A 13,641-nucleotide genomic window follows, 5' to 3' on the forward strand; every position below is an offset into this window, starting at 1 on the left:
TTCAGTGTGCTCTTCCCAAGCAGAAGGAGGTTCCTCGTCCTCTTCCCAAAATGCTGCAGGTTCTCCATCCTCTTCCCAAGCAGAGGCAGGTTCTCCATCATCTTTCCAAGCCGCGAGACGTTCACCATCCACATCCCGTGCTGGGATATGTTCACCCTCCTCTTCCCGAGCCACAGGATGTCCTCTGTCCTCATCCCACACCGGGAGATGTCCGTCGCCCTCATCCCACGCCATGGGAGCTTTTCTATCCTTGTCCCATGCCAGGGGATATCCACCATCCTCCTCCCATGCCGGGAGATGTCCACTGTCCTTGTCCCACACTGCGGGAGCCTTGCTGTTGTATTCCCAAACCACGGGGTGTTCACCATCGTCCCCCAGAACAGCGGGAATCTCACTGCTGTCTTCTTCCTCTTTGGAAGCAGAGGCAGCCAGAGGAGGTGCTGATGCAGCTTTGGTGCCCTGAGGACAGACAGTAGCGTGAGGGACAGGAAGTTCGATCTCAGTTGTCACCTTATTTATCCTCAGCTACACATCCAGCTGCACGAAGCAGAAACAGAGTTCAGAGTTGTACAAACTAACAATGGGCTAAAAGTGACATTGCCACTTATTGTTGGGAATTCGGTATTTCACCATGGCTAAGGCAAATCCTCTGCCTGCAAAACCAGACCTGCAGCTCTTCTAAAACTCTTCAGCAGAAAAGGAGAAAACTGCCAGGGATCCCTTTGCTGCTGCTGCTGCTGCTGCAAAGACCCTGACAGGGACTTTCCTTCGGCCTCCCAGGATGGCACTCGGCTGCCACACACAGAGCTCACAATTTGCTGCGCAATTCTGAACACCAGAGGTTTCTTCCCACTCACCGAAGGAGGAGCTGCTTGGGATCCACGCATGAGGTGCCCTGCAATGGGAGAGGGAACATGAACCAGATGCTGGTAGGAAAAAAATTGCCCGTGGTGGGAAATGCCACGGAGCAAGGTAACCCCAAGAGAACATTTTGCTTTCACAGCATCCCTCCAGGAGCCACAGTCCCTTCACAGAGCAAGCAAGAGAACAGCACAAAATCCTGGGCTGTGTCAGTTCTTGGCTGGACCAGCAAACAAAGGGAGTTCCAGGCTCCACTGCCACAGACGCCCTGCTCGAGGGAACAGAACCCCCCCAGGCCTCATTGCAAACGCCTCGCTGGCTGCAGACACCCCCTTTTTGAGCTGCAGCTGCTGGCAGGAGCTCTCCCAAACCAACGGTGTCTTCATGGCAATTTGGTTACAAAGTCAACTCAAAGGTCCAGAGGAAGAACAGAAAGCACACAGCAAGCCCAAAGCCACAGATGCTGCACCGAGAGAAAACCTCAACTTACTTGCCAAGTGGGTTAAAAAATACCCCGAATAAGCCACAGAGTAGAGAGTGCAAACTGCAGCAACCACTTGCTGGATCATTGTGGCTGCGCTGCACACGTCTGCAGGCTGCACCCCTGCAGGCACACACGGACACGGGTCAGGGCTGGGCTGGCTGCCGAGAATGCCTCGGGCAGGAGGATCCTCCGGCAGTCAGCAGGCACCCAGAGCCTCTGGGCACTGAGGCCTCTGTGTCCCACAGCAACGGGAGCACCGCTGGGATGTGGCAACGCTCCTGTGACATCACAGCAGCAGCTCACGAAAAGAACGCTTGGAAGGTTCTCGGTGTCACTGTGATAGGTTGACTTAGGAAGAAGAAACTCAGAAGAGGTTCTTCCTAAGGGAATTTTTTCTGTGGGGGTTGGGATACCTGCAACAGCCAATTAAAGAAAGTTAGTTCGCTCCGGGAACACACATTTTGAAGGAGGTAATCCAGAACTGAGTCTCTTTGTCTTTCCGGTGGCTGAGCAGGTAACATCAACCCGAGCTTCCCCCTTCCCCCATGCGGGGGGGAGGCTCGGGAGGCCGCTTGGGCCCCGTTTGCCAACGAGGGGGACCCGATGGCCGGGGGGAGAAAATGTTTTGTGATAAGACATTCACGGCTTCCTCCTCCACGGGCCTGCGGCTCTGGCGTGGGGGGGAGGCCGACTCTTGCTGCTGCCGGACGGGCCGGGCCTGCCCGGGTGGCCATGAGCAGTGTGGGGCTGCAGCCCAGCCCCAGAAAGGCTGATTGACACCTCAGCTGCCCCCCCAGCACGGCCTGAGCCTGGCCCAACTTTAGTAGTTGTGTTAAACTTTAACTCTTTAGTGCTCAGATAAGATTTGCAAAGCCTTCAGCCTTTCCTTTGAATATGAAAGGGAATAAAAAGATTTCTGAAGTTAGTGACGTAAGAGCTAAGTTTTTAAGATGGAAGGAGAATGAGAAGATGCTGAAATGGCTGAAAATCTTTTTGTGAAATTGTAGGACTGAACTGATGTACTGAATATTCCTATAAACCATGGAAAGACACATGAAGATTGGGAGAGGGCGGGAAGGAGTGATCTGAAAAATCTTATTCTGAATTTTTTTTTCTCTCTCTTTTTGTTTGTGTAGTTAATAAATTTTCTTTTATACTCTCTCAAGTTTTAGGCCTGCCTTGCTCTTTTGCTCCTGGTTCTGTCTCACAACAGAAAAAATAAGTTTATTTAAATTGGCAACTCAAACCGAAGACAGATGGTCATGTCAGGATCACAGCTGAGTCATCGTCATGGTCATCTCATGGTCATGTGTAGCAATGAGGAACAAAGACACACAGATTTGATTGCTTGCTCCGAAGAAGATCGTTTATTGTAACCAACTGAGCCTTTTTATACTCGAAACTTAACCCAAACTTAGCCCAAACTTTACTGAAACAAGCCCGCATTGGCTGCCTGTCACTGCGGTGTCGCTGTTGGCGTGTCCCTTTACCCAGTCAGCTCTCTGATCATGTGGTGTCCACGCATCTCCCCAGCCCATCACTGCCTCACACACGAGGTGACCACCAAGCCACTCTCCGGCCATCTGACCCGCAGCTGAGCCCTTCCCAGAGTGCCCGCACCCGCAGGGAGCGCAGGGCTGGATTTGGCCGCCACAGAGTTGGTGACCCTTGTGAGATCCTCGGTGCATTTAGTTCCTACAGGAGTGTGGGGACGGCTGGGAAATGATCTGCATGCCTTGTTAATTGGATGTTCTTCCACCGCTAGCCTGGGGCAGGATCTCTCCCGGTCCTCCTCTCAACTCCCGGGCCTCTCCTCAGCCAATCAGAGAAGGCACCAAAATAATTGAGCCAATCAGAGCGCGCGGCGCTGATGACTCCTCAGGCAGTCCCAGAGCGCCCAGAGCTCCTCACCTGGACTCCACCCGCGCCCCGCCCCCAGCGCCCCCCGCCAGGAGAATTTGGGGAGGGGGTATCGCGTTTTATCTTCTTTTTTCTTTTTCTAGAGTCGAGATTAAATGCTCTAGACACGGAATTTCGTGTTCGGACTCAGATATTTATTAATTCTTATCTATATTACAGTGAGTTCTACAACACTTCTAGGTAACAGGCTAAAAATGGACACGTATCTCTCTCTACAAGGCCTTTTAAGGACCAATGAGTCCAATTAAAAAAAGTCACCATAATAGCCCAAGAACCAATCACCCGTGACCTGAAATGCGGAATTTTCTAATTACAGAAGTACCACCTTGACCCATGAAGAAAGTGAAGAAGAAAGAAACCTCCGCCCTAAAATCTCCATCTTGTTTAATATATATTACTATATTCTAAAATCACAAATTCTAAATTTTCCACTATGTGACACTGCACATTTCTATTCCAACAACACACCAGTGATCCCAGATCTATCACTCAATTCTGGAAACCTTCTTCAGAGCCTCAGGTCAAAAGCAGTGTTTTCCTGGGGGTCAGTGCCTGTCAGCACAGAAAGCCCAAACCCCTCAGTTTCCAGGGTTCCAACAGGGGAGAGGTGTCAGACCCTGCCCGGCGCTGGCCATGGGGCGTGTGGGGCAGCTGGGGCCCTACTGGTGCCACTGGGAGCCCCCCGGGCTGGGGGCGCGGAGCTCTCGGGTGAGCGGGAGGGGCGGGAAGGGAAGTGGTGGGAACGGTGGGAACAGTGGTGAGAGAAAGGGAAATGGGGAGGTGGGACCCCCAAACAGATGTTGCGGGGGGCAGGCGACTGGGGAGTGTTGGGAAAGGGGGAGGAAAAGACAAAGAAGGGTGGAAAAGAGGAACTGGGACAGCGGGAAGAAGGGTCCCATGGCGGCCGCGGGGCACTGGGGCTGCGGAGCCGGGGTTGCCCCGGAGCTCTTGGCTACTCTGGGCTGCTGGGGGGACACCCCCGGACCTGTGTCCTGCACACACAGCGCTGTTCCAGGAGATGGTTTAGTCCGAGTGTCACTTCATTCACGGCACCGACCGGCTGAGGTTCGTGGAGAGGAACATCTCCAACCGGGAGCAGTTCCTGCACTTGGGCAGCGATGTGGGGCTGCACGTGGGGACACCTCCTTTGGGGACAAGGCTGCCAGGCACTGGAACAGCGACCCGCAATGGATGGAGTACAGACGGGCTGCGGTGGACAGGCACTGCCGGCACAACTACGAGTTGTCCAGCCCGTTCCTCGTGGAGCGCAGAGGTGAGCGTGGGGCAGAGCGTGTCCCCTCGGGCCCTGCCCTGGGAATGACCCTGGAGCCCCCCAAAACCTCCCTGGGAATCACCCGAGACACGTCAGCCCGTATTGTGCCCATCCCCGGGGCCTCCTGCCCCTCACCCCCCAAGTGACTCCAGTGGCTCTCCCAGTCCATCCCAGTCTCTCCCAGTCCATCCCAGTCTGTCCCGGCGTCCTCATGGTCCTTCCGAGTGTCACCAGAGTCCCTCCAAATTCCTCTCAGTCCACAGCCATTCCATTCCCTGTCCACTCCCAGTGTTTCTAATTCCAATCCGGGACCTCCACCGTCTCTCCCAGTGCCTTCCCAGGCACTTCCAGTCTGTTCCAAGTCCTTTTCAGTCCAATTCCAGACCGCTACCCTCTCTCCCATTATTCCACTCCACTCCACTCTCTCCAATTTTATTCCCAGTCTTTCAAAGTACCACACCAGCCCTCCTTCACATATCCCAGTTCCCCCAAGCTGATCCCAGTGTGTCCCCACTCTCTCCCAGCGCCCCCCAGTGTCCCCATCTCACTGCGGCCCTCGAGCTCCCAGCCCGGCCCCGGCTGCCTGCTCTGCTCCCTCAGGGATTTCTACCCTGCCGACATCCAGCTGAGCTGGTTCCAGGGCCAGCAGGAGCTCTCGGGACACGTGGTGGCCACTGACCTGGTCCCCAATGGGGACTGGATTTCTACCAGCTCCTGGTGCTGCTGGAAACCCCTCCTGGCACGGGCTCAGCTCCAGCTCCAGGTGGAGACGTCAGCCTGGAGCACCCCCTGAGCCGGCACTGGGGCACGGCCCGGACCCCACAGTGTGGGGGGAGTGGGAGAGGAACCGGGAGAGCTGGAAGACGGATTAGGGTGTGCTGGGAGTAACTGGGGGAGAGCTTCAGACAGTCTACTTGAAATTGGGAGTACGGCTCAGGGGTTTAGGTCTGAGAAGGAGTTTGAAGAATGCTGGGGAGGGCGGGATGGGGTTGTAGGGGTCCTGGTGGGCACTGGGAGGGAGTTTGGGGGTACTGGGTGTTACTGGGAGGAATTTGAGGGAGTCTGGAGGGGATGGAAAATGATCAGGAATTGGAAAGCAGTTGGAATGAGGCTGGTTGTGATGGGAAGAGACTGGGATGGTGTAGGTGAATCCTGGTGGGACTGGGAAGGGACTGGGAGAGGGTTTGGGGGTTCTTGGGCAGTGGGGGGCAATTGGGAGGGGGCTGTGGGATCCTGAAAGGGACAGGAGGTGCTTTGGTGGGTCCTGGGGTGGCTGGGAAGAGTTTAGGAGGAGGTTTCAGGGGGCCCTGTGTGGGCTGGGGACGATTGGGAAGGTGCTTGTAGGGGCTTGGGGTGTCTGAGAGATTTTGGGGGTCCTGACCCCTTTGGACACCCAGAGATGCCGCCGGACTCCGCCCGCAGCAAGGTGCCAATGGGGATCGAGGGTTCCGTGTTTGGCTTCGCCTTCCTGGCCCAGGGGCTCGGCTCTACCTGCGAAAGAAGGTGAGGGGGGTCCTAGGGAGTCATATGCCCCCTATCCTGGAGCGTGTGTGCTCCCCCTGGGGCCCCCACCCAGGGTCACCCACTCTTCTCTGCCCACAGAGCTCCTGAGCCAGCAGCAGTGGCCTTCCACCAGCTGGGACCCCCAGATCCATCCACCCGCTGATTTTGGAGGCACCGTGTGACCCCCCAGCACAGCTGCTCCCAGTGCTCCCAATAAAGCTGCCCAGTTCGCCCCGGTCCCGTTTATTGTGGGGCGGGACTGGGGAGGAACTGGGGGGACCCCGCGGGGGGATCGTGACTGGGCGGGGAGGGCGGGTCCAGGTGGGGAACACTGGGTGCTGCGGGTCTGCCCGGCAACCGGTGAGTCATCACAGCTGCTCTCTCTGATTGGCTGAATCTTCTTCATCGCATTCTCTGATTGGCTGAGGAGAGGCCCGGCAGTTGACAGAAGGAACAGGAGAGATCCCGCCCCGAGCACCGGCACGGGAACAACAGAGCCAGCCTGGGCACAGCGAGGGAATTTATTATCAACCAAATCACAGCAGCACAAGGAGAAGGGAGAGAAATCTCTCCAGCCCCTTCCCCCCACCCAACGGGGATAACCAGGACCAAAGATCACCAGGGCTCTGCCCAACGGGGGTCACTGGGGATCATCCAACACCGATCCTCCCACGGGGGATGGAGCTGGAGCAGAGCACGAAGCTCTTCCCACACTCGGGGCACTCACAGGGCTTCCCTTAGCGGTGCCTCCGTTGGTGTCGGGTCAAGTGAGAGCTGTGTGAGAAGCTCTTCCCACACTCAGGACACTCGTAGGGCCTCTCCCCAGTGTGGATGCGCCGGTGGACAGTGAGGGTGTCGTTGCGGTTGAATCTCTTCCCGCAGTCGGGGCAGCGGAAGGGCCTCTCCTCTGTGTGAATCCGCTCATGTAGGAGGAGACTGGAGCTGGTCTGAAACCTCTTCCCACACTCAGGACACTTGTAGGGCCTCTCCCCAGTGTGGATGCGCTGGTGGCTTCTCAGGGCAGTGCTCCACGCAAAACTCTTCCCACATTCCAAGCAGGTGTAGGGCCGTTCCCCTGTGTGGATCACCTGGTGCTGCATCAGATAAGAAATAGTCCTGAAGCTCTTCCTGCATTTCCCACACTCGTAGGGCTTCTCCCCAGTGTGGATCATCTGGTGTTGGATCAGCTTGGAGCTGTAGCTGAAACCCTTCCCACATTCCAAGCACTTGTGGGGCTTCTCCCCTCCATGAGGCTTCTCCACCAGCTCTGAGCTCTGCCTGGATCTCCGGCCGCCTTCCCGGCTCTGGGAGGGTCTTTCCTCCTCGCAGATCCCTGGGCTGGGTTTGCAGCCCCTCTTCCTGTGGGATCTCTGGGGTATTTCCTCCTCCTCCATCCACCGATGCCTTTGGAATGACAAATCCTGGTTTGGGGGAAAACACAAGAGAGCACCTTGGGCTGGGGGTTCCTCCTTCCAAAGTGCAATTCAGGAAGTCATTGGGCATCTTGCGTCTCTAAGAACCTCCAAAACACAACGATTCAGCACAAAAATTATCCAAACATCAAGACATAGATCAAAAACTCCCCAAAAAGCAAGTTTCAGCCCAAATCCCTTCCAAAATATAAAGATTCAGCCGCTGCAAAAAACCAAAGCACCAACATTTAGCCCAATAAACTCACAAACACCAAGATTCACCCCTGTGAAAATCATGGATGGTCCTCTTCAGTCACCTGCTGCATGTGGGGGGAGCAACGCTCCTGGGGCTGGGGCAGAGGCTGCAGATACAGGGAGGAGTGGAACATTGTGCTGCTTCCCATTTCTGACCCTCTTGCGGTGTCCCTACTCTTCCTCACACTCCTCATCCTCCATTACTCTTCTTTCTCCTGCACAATCCCACCTGCTCCTCCCACGTGCATCCTTTGACCATTTTGTTCTTCAACCCTGCTTCTCCTTCCCTTCTCCTGCTGCCCCCAGGCCCAGCACCCACTGCCGGCTCCCTCTTCCCCCCAAACCCACAGCATCCCAGCGCAGGGGCAGCGATGGAGCTGGGGCAGCTCGGGCTGGGGCAGCGCTGGGCTCTCGGCCGCTCCCGCCCGCACTCGCTCCCCACTGCAGCCGCTGCCGCCACCACAGCGCGGGGGGGCCCGGCCTTGGCGCTCCCCCCCTCCCACCTCCCCAAATTCCCCTGCCGGGGGGCGCTGGGGCCAGGAGACAGACGAGTGACAGATCAGGGGGGCTGGGAAGAGTCGGCAGCCAGACAGCACTGAAAATCTCAGCAGGGACTACAGTGGCATCTTCGGGGACTAAACATGGCAGAACACCCATGGAGGGTAAAAAGGGAAAGCCACGAAGGGATCCCAGCAAAAGAGATGATGATCCCAAAATATCTCTGAAGGGTCCCTTGGGAGCATGTTGAGGTAGTTTGTACATTATTCCAGAGGTAATCAAGGATAGGGACACCCAGAGGGGCAATAAGGGAAGTCCAGAAGAGATTTAGACAGCAAGGGATGGATGGTGTTGGTGTGCTGGGAAGGGATTGGGTGAAGGGGAGTGTGCAGGAATATGGTTCAGGAAAGAAGCAGCAGGAGGAATCTCTGTGGGAAGAAAAAGGGTGATGGAAAAGAGGAGGAAGAGAAAAATTCTGAGGATGGGGATGTTTTTCAGTAGGCTCTTATCCTCAGAAGTTGCCAGCTGCTGCAGATCCTTTGTATCCGCGGTTCCCAGGACAGGCACACGAGGAGGTGAGGATTGCAGGGGGTTTCTCTGTGCTGGGCAGCGGCAGGAGCGGGCGCAGAGGGGCGGCACCGGGAGCACGGGCTGGGGGCCTGTGGGGAGCTGCGGGGCCGGGCCGGGGCTGTGGGGCAGCCGGGGCTCAGCGCCGGGCGCTGCCTGAGCCCAGCACCCCCCGGCAATTGCAGGCCCGGCAGTGGCCCCCGGCCCCCAGGAGGCTGCGGGACGCCCCGGCCGCTGCCCGGCCCCGTGGAGCTGCCGGCCCTGCCCGCCGGGGGGGCCGCGTTTGGACACTGCGGCAGGACAGGCACCGGCTCTGGGATACGGGCTGGCCACGGCAGCCACAGCACAAGGAGCAGCACGAAGGAACAGCTGCGAAATGGGCATTGGACGTGCAAGCATCCAGATTAGCTTTTAAGGACTTTCTCTGGGTCACTGCAGAAAGGAATGATTTAGCAGAAAGCTCAGCAGCTGTCAGAGGATGAGCACCCCCAGGCACTGAGGGGGCTGCAGGAGGGGCAGAAGAAGCCCCTGGAGCAGTTGGTCACAAAGGCACAGCAAGGGAATGCAAGAAGGGATGAGGAAAAGGCCAAGGCGAAGGCAAAGGCCATGGCAGAGTTTCTACAGCCCCTGAGGGATGAACCCCAGGGCCCAAGGGGGCCCCAGCACCCAGGGGCTCTCACATCCTTACACCATCCTGAACCAGGTGCCCTCCTCACACTGCCACCATTCAGTCCTTGATGGCAAAGATGCTTTCTGGGGATGCCCACTCACACAGGATGGTAAACTGGATTTTGCCTTTGAGTGGGAACAAGAGGTAGAAGGAAAAATGGGAAAGACATGGACAGTCCTTCTGCAGGGATGCACGGAAGCACCAGCCTTATTGGGGCAAGCCTTGCAGAAAATATCACAAGAATTTACCCCAACCCCAGGGATTGGGTCAATGCAGGATGTGGATGACTTGCTGCAATCAGGAGGACAAGAAGTGGCAGAAGAAGCCTCTGTGAAATGGCTGAATGTTCAGGCTAAAAATAATTTTTGAGTATTTGAAATAAAAGAGGAAATGATGGAGAATAGTGTTAAATATTCAGGATGTATTTTGAATGAAGGTCTGTGGTGTATTGACCCAGAGAGGATCTGGGGAATCTCAGAAGTAATCCAGGACTGAAAAGGAGGTGCAAGAATTCTGAGGATTAATAGGAAATTGCAGGACCTGGATTGAGGATTCCCGGTTCTAGCCAGAATATTGTATGACTTTTTAAACCCCAATAGCTTCAATGTTGTGGTATGGACAAGAGAAAAGAAACAAAAGCTGAGAAAATGAAAAATAACAAAACAACTGGTGACCTAGCTATGGCACTTCAAGTCTCAGAAGAGAAATTTGAATTGCATGTGTGTTTTAAGTACGTATTATATTACATTACTGGCTTTTTGTAAATATTAAAATGAATATTCTATGTTGAAAAACTTTGCTGCGTGAATATAGTTTTAGTTCTGTGATTAACAGAACTTATAAGTAGTAGTGATAAATATAATTCTTTGGACTATAATATTTTGATGTAAAAAGCTTTTGTTCATGTAAATAACTCAGAGAATCCTAAAAAAGATAATCAGAAAATTATTCACAGTCCTGGATTATGGAACACCAGAGAAGGAAAAAGAATTATTTACAGGTCAAGGAGAATGATTCTGAATAATGCATGAAGGTCTACGAATATGCAACATGTTGCTGCATTTAGGAAGTGTTTTCTGAGTCAGTGTGTGCCCTTGGCTGAAGGCCAAGCATCCGGCCATTATAACCTTTGGCCAGAGCCAGGGCAGATATTCAATTCTCTCCCTTGGAATTGATCTTTGCAATTCCTTACCCTGCTAATTCTCCACCTAGTGCGGGCTGGAGATAAGGGATGTATATTTCATGCAGTCTGTGGCCAGAATCCTGTCTCTTGTGAAATCTCTGCCACAGGAAGCTGGGCTGGCACAGAGCCTGCCTTGGCACTTTGCTGTTCACAGCATCCACCCAGGACTCTGCCTCTCAATTACACTCACACACTGGGCTGCCTGCGATTCCATTGCTGGAAAGTATACCAAATTTAATTTTTTTTACATTTCATTTTACTAGTCAAGCTTGCTTTATATTTGTCCCAGGAAAGAGATTTTAAAAGCTTTTTTGAAAAGGAATTTTAGACCACTCAACAGAAATAACCACTGCAACAACCTGGGAATAGCCCAAAAGATACCCACAAAGAGAACGACATTCAACAAAACATCAAGGAAACATCAGCAAACATCAAGGAACACCCACCCCAGACACTGCCCCTGGCCCAGATGGAGACACCTGGTCTGGAAAAGACTGAGAAGGAAATCCAGGAATGTGGATCTAATTAACATCAGAAGAGGAGAAATCCGTGTGCAATAGGAAACCAAACACTAAGAACTACACAGCTTGGAAGCAATGAACACTAAACCAATGGATTTCAATGGGTTCAGACAGTAAAAAGTTTAGGGAAAATCCCGTAAAATTCACATCTCATGGAATGAATTTCTCTGCACACCCGGGCTATGTGTGGATGAAATGATTTCTGTTGCTCATCCTGACCAGGATCAAGTACTGCCTTGACTCTCTAACATTAACATACTGTTGGAGAGTTTTTGTTTTTCCTGCACTTTCAGTGACAAGATTACACCATTAGGAAAATTTGTCATAGTAATCCTACTTTTATATTCTGAGTTGGGTTTGGACCAAGGGTATGAGAATCAATTTGTACTCCTAGGAGAAGAAATAGAAAAATCTAGATTGCATTGGAATTTCTTTGTGTGTATTTGTGGGTGGCTCTTAATGATGGCACAAGTTCAGAAAGAGTTTTTCGATGCTCACCTTTATGCTGCATTTTGCAAAACTACAAGAGTATTAATACTGAGGCTTCAACACATAAACAGTTAGTAAAATATCGTTAAAAAAAAAGAGAAAAGAAAAAAAAACAGATTGTGGGGGTGCACATGTGGATCACCTAATGGCTGCTCTGTAATAGAAGCACTGGATCCAGGCACAGCCAGGACAGGAGCTTTAGAAATGCAAATTAACACTGCTAGGGCAATGTGTGCACAATGAACCAGGATCTTCATGCCTGGGGGGGGGGAATTTCGCTGATTTCCTCTGTCCTTCACCCCAAACTCTGCCTGCTTGCACAGATGGAATTTGCACAACTAAAGGCAGAGCCCATAGTGAGGATATCTGACTGCAACAGAAATTGGTTAAGCTGCAAAGGGAATCAGCAAACGGAGAATGTTGGGAAAGCTTTACTAAAAAAAGTGTGGGAGAATCATCCCTCTCCCTGCTCCAACCTGTGCTGTCACTGTCCAGGTTATATAGGGTGTATTGGGGCACTGGGGTGGTTTTGGTGCCACAAGTTCAGGGAAATGAGTTGGAAATCCAAGTATGTGGTGATTTAATTCGAGAAAAGTGGTCAATTGATGCAGCCCTGGATGGAGGGAGCACCCAAAAACGCAAAAAAGATGAACAGACACCAGAGCCAATCCTACAACACCATGGACCAGCCCCTGGGAACCCTAACGAATTCATATCAGGACACAGAAAATCCATCCATAATTTGATTGGCAGAATTAGGATAAAAAGAATCCTCGAAATAATAACCAACCACACAGCTCCAGCTCCTGACCTTCCTGACGACCAATCCACTGAAATAAGGAAGGAGACATTTCCCATGGGATAGGATCAGATTATCTATTCACAGAAGGAGGAGTGTGTGGAAAATTACATGACTCAAACTGCTGTTCGCAAATAGATGATAACTGAAAAGTGGTGAAAGAGATAACAAAGGAAATAAGAAAATAGCTCGTATTCCAGAGAAAGGATGGGAATGGGACACGTTTTCAGGGTTCCCTGGCAGACCATTGCTTAAACGAATGCTGCTCCTTCTCTGACGTGCTGCAGCAACTCTCAGCTTTTTACCATGCACGACACCTTGCTCCAAAGAGGACGCAGGAAAAGAGATTGAGTCAATGGAAATTAAAAGTTTGTTTTAGCGCTATTCTTGAGAAAATGAGAAAAGGAGGGATTGAAAGCAGTAAGATTAATATCGTAGTAGGAGTGCATATTAACGAGGACATGCAGTAGGTGGATCAGGAAGTCTGAACCTTCCAAGTACCTCAGCCAGAGGGGACGGAGATGGGGGCGGGAAAATGAGGATAAAAAGGAGGCGGCGCATTAGAGACCGCATGGCAAATGCCGCATGGCCTCTCTCTTTGTTCATCAATAAAGTCACTTCTGAAGGACTCCTCTGTCTCCTGCGGGCACAAAAACCTCTGCCCACAGGAATTTTCCCGCACAGTCCCGGGCACAGGGCAGACACCTCTGTCCCACCCACAAGAACCGGGACGAGCCAGCGCTGCTCCGGCACCGGCTCCTGCCGAGGCCCCAGCGGGAAGGAGACCGCGGGCAGCCGCTCCCGCAGCGCCCTCAGCCCAGCGCCAACACGGGCCCGCACCGGCACAACCAACACGCCAGAGCCCCCTGCCGCCCCCGAGGCCCGCAGCGAGCCGCGAGCCCCGAGCCCCCGCACAACCGAGCGCGGCTCCCACCTGCGCTGGGGCCGCCTCCGAGCTCCGCCGCCGCCTCCCCGGGCTCCGGCCGCTGCCGCCGCTGCTGGGCCCGCACAGACGCTGCCACAATGGCGCCTTTGCTGCTCTGCCCAATCAGCGCGCGACAACCAGGAGTGACATTGGCACAATCAGCCAATGGCAGCGAGGGGCGGGCTCTGCACACGGCCCAGCCTCGGCCCGCGCTCTCAGGGCCCCCGGGGCTGTGGGAGGGCAAAGGCGGAGATGAGGAACAGCCCTGGAACGGGCCCGGG

At 53.6% G+C, this 13,641-nt stretch overlaps 1 protein-coding gene across 1 annotated transcript in view; it reads right to left on the reverse strand.

Annotated features, from left to right (window-relative positions):
• Positions 1-6,778: 6,778 nt before the first annotated feature.
• The window catches only part of LOC148219404 (uncharacterized), a 35,510-nt gene continuing 28,647 nt past the window's right edge, over positions 6,779-13,641 (reverse strand). Inside the window, exon 3 of the mRNA XM_088157631.1 lies at positions 6,779-7,241. Coding sequence (XP_088013757.1) covers positions 6,779-7,241 — 463 coding nt within the window. The remainder of the gene's footprint in view (positions 7,242-13,641) is intronic.

This window comes from Sturnus vulgaris, unplaced genomic scaffold (assembly GCF_052056855.1).
Source record: "Sturnus vulgaris isolate bStuVul1 unplaced genomic scaffold, bStuVul1.hap1 Scaffold_141, whole genome shotgun sequence".
In the NCBI taxonomy this organism is placed as follows: domain Eukaryota; kingdom Metazoa; phylum Chordata; class Aves; order Passeriformes; family Sturnidae; genus Sturnus; species Sturnus vulgaris.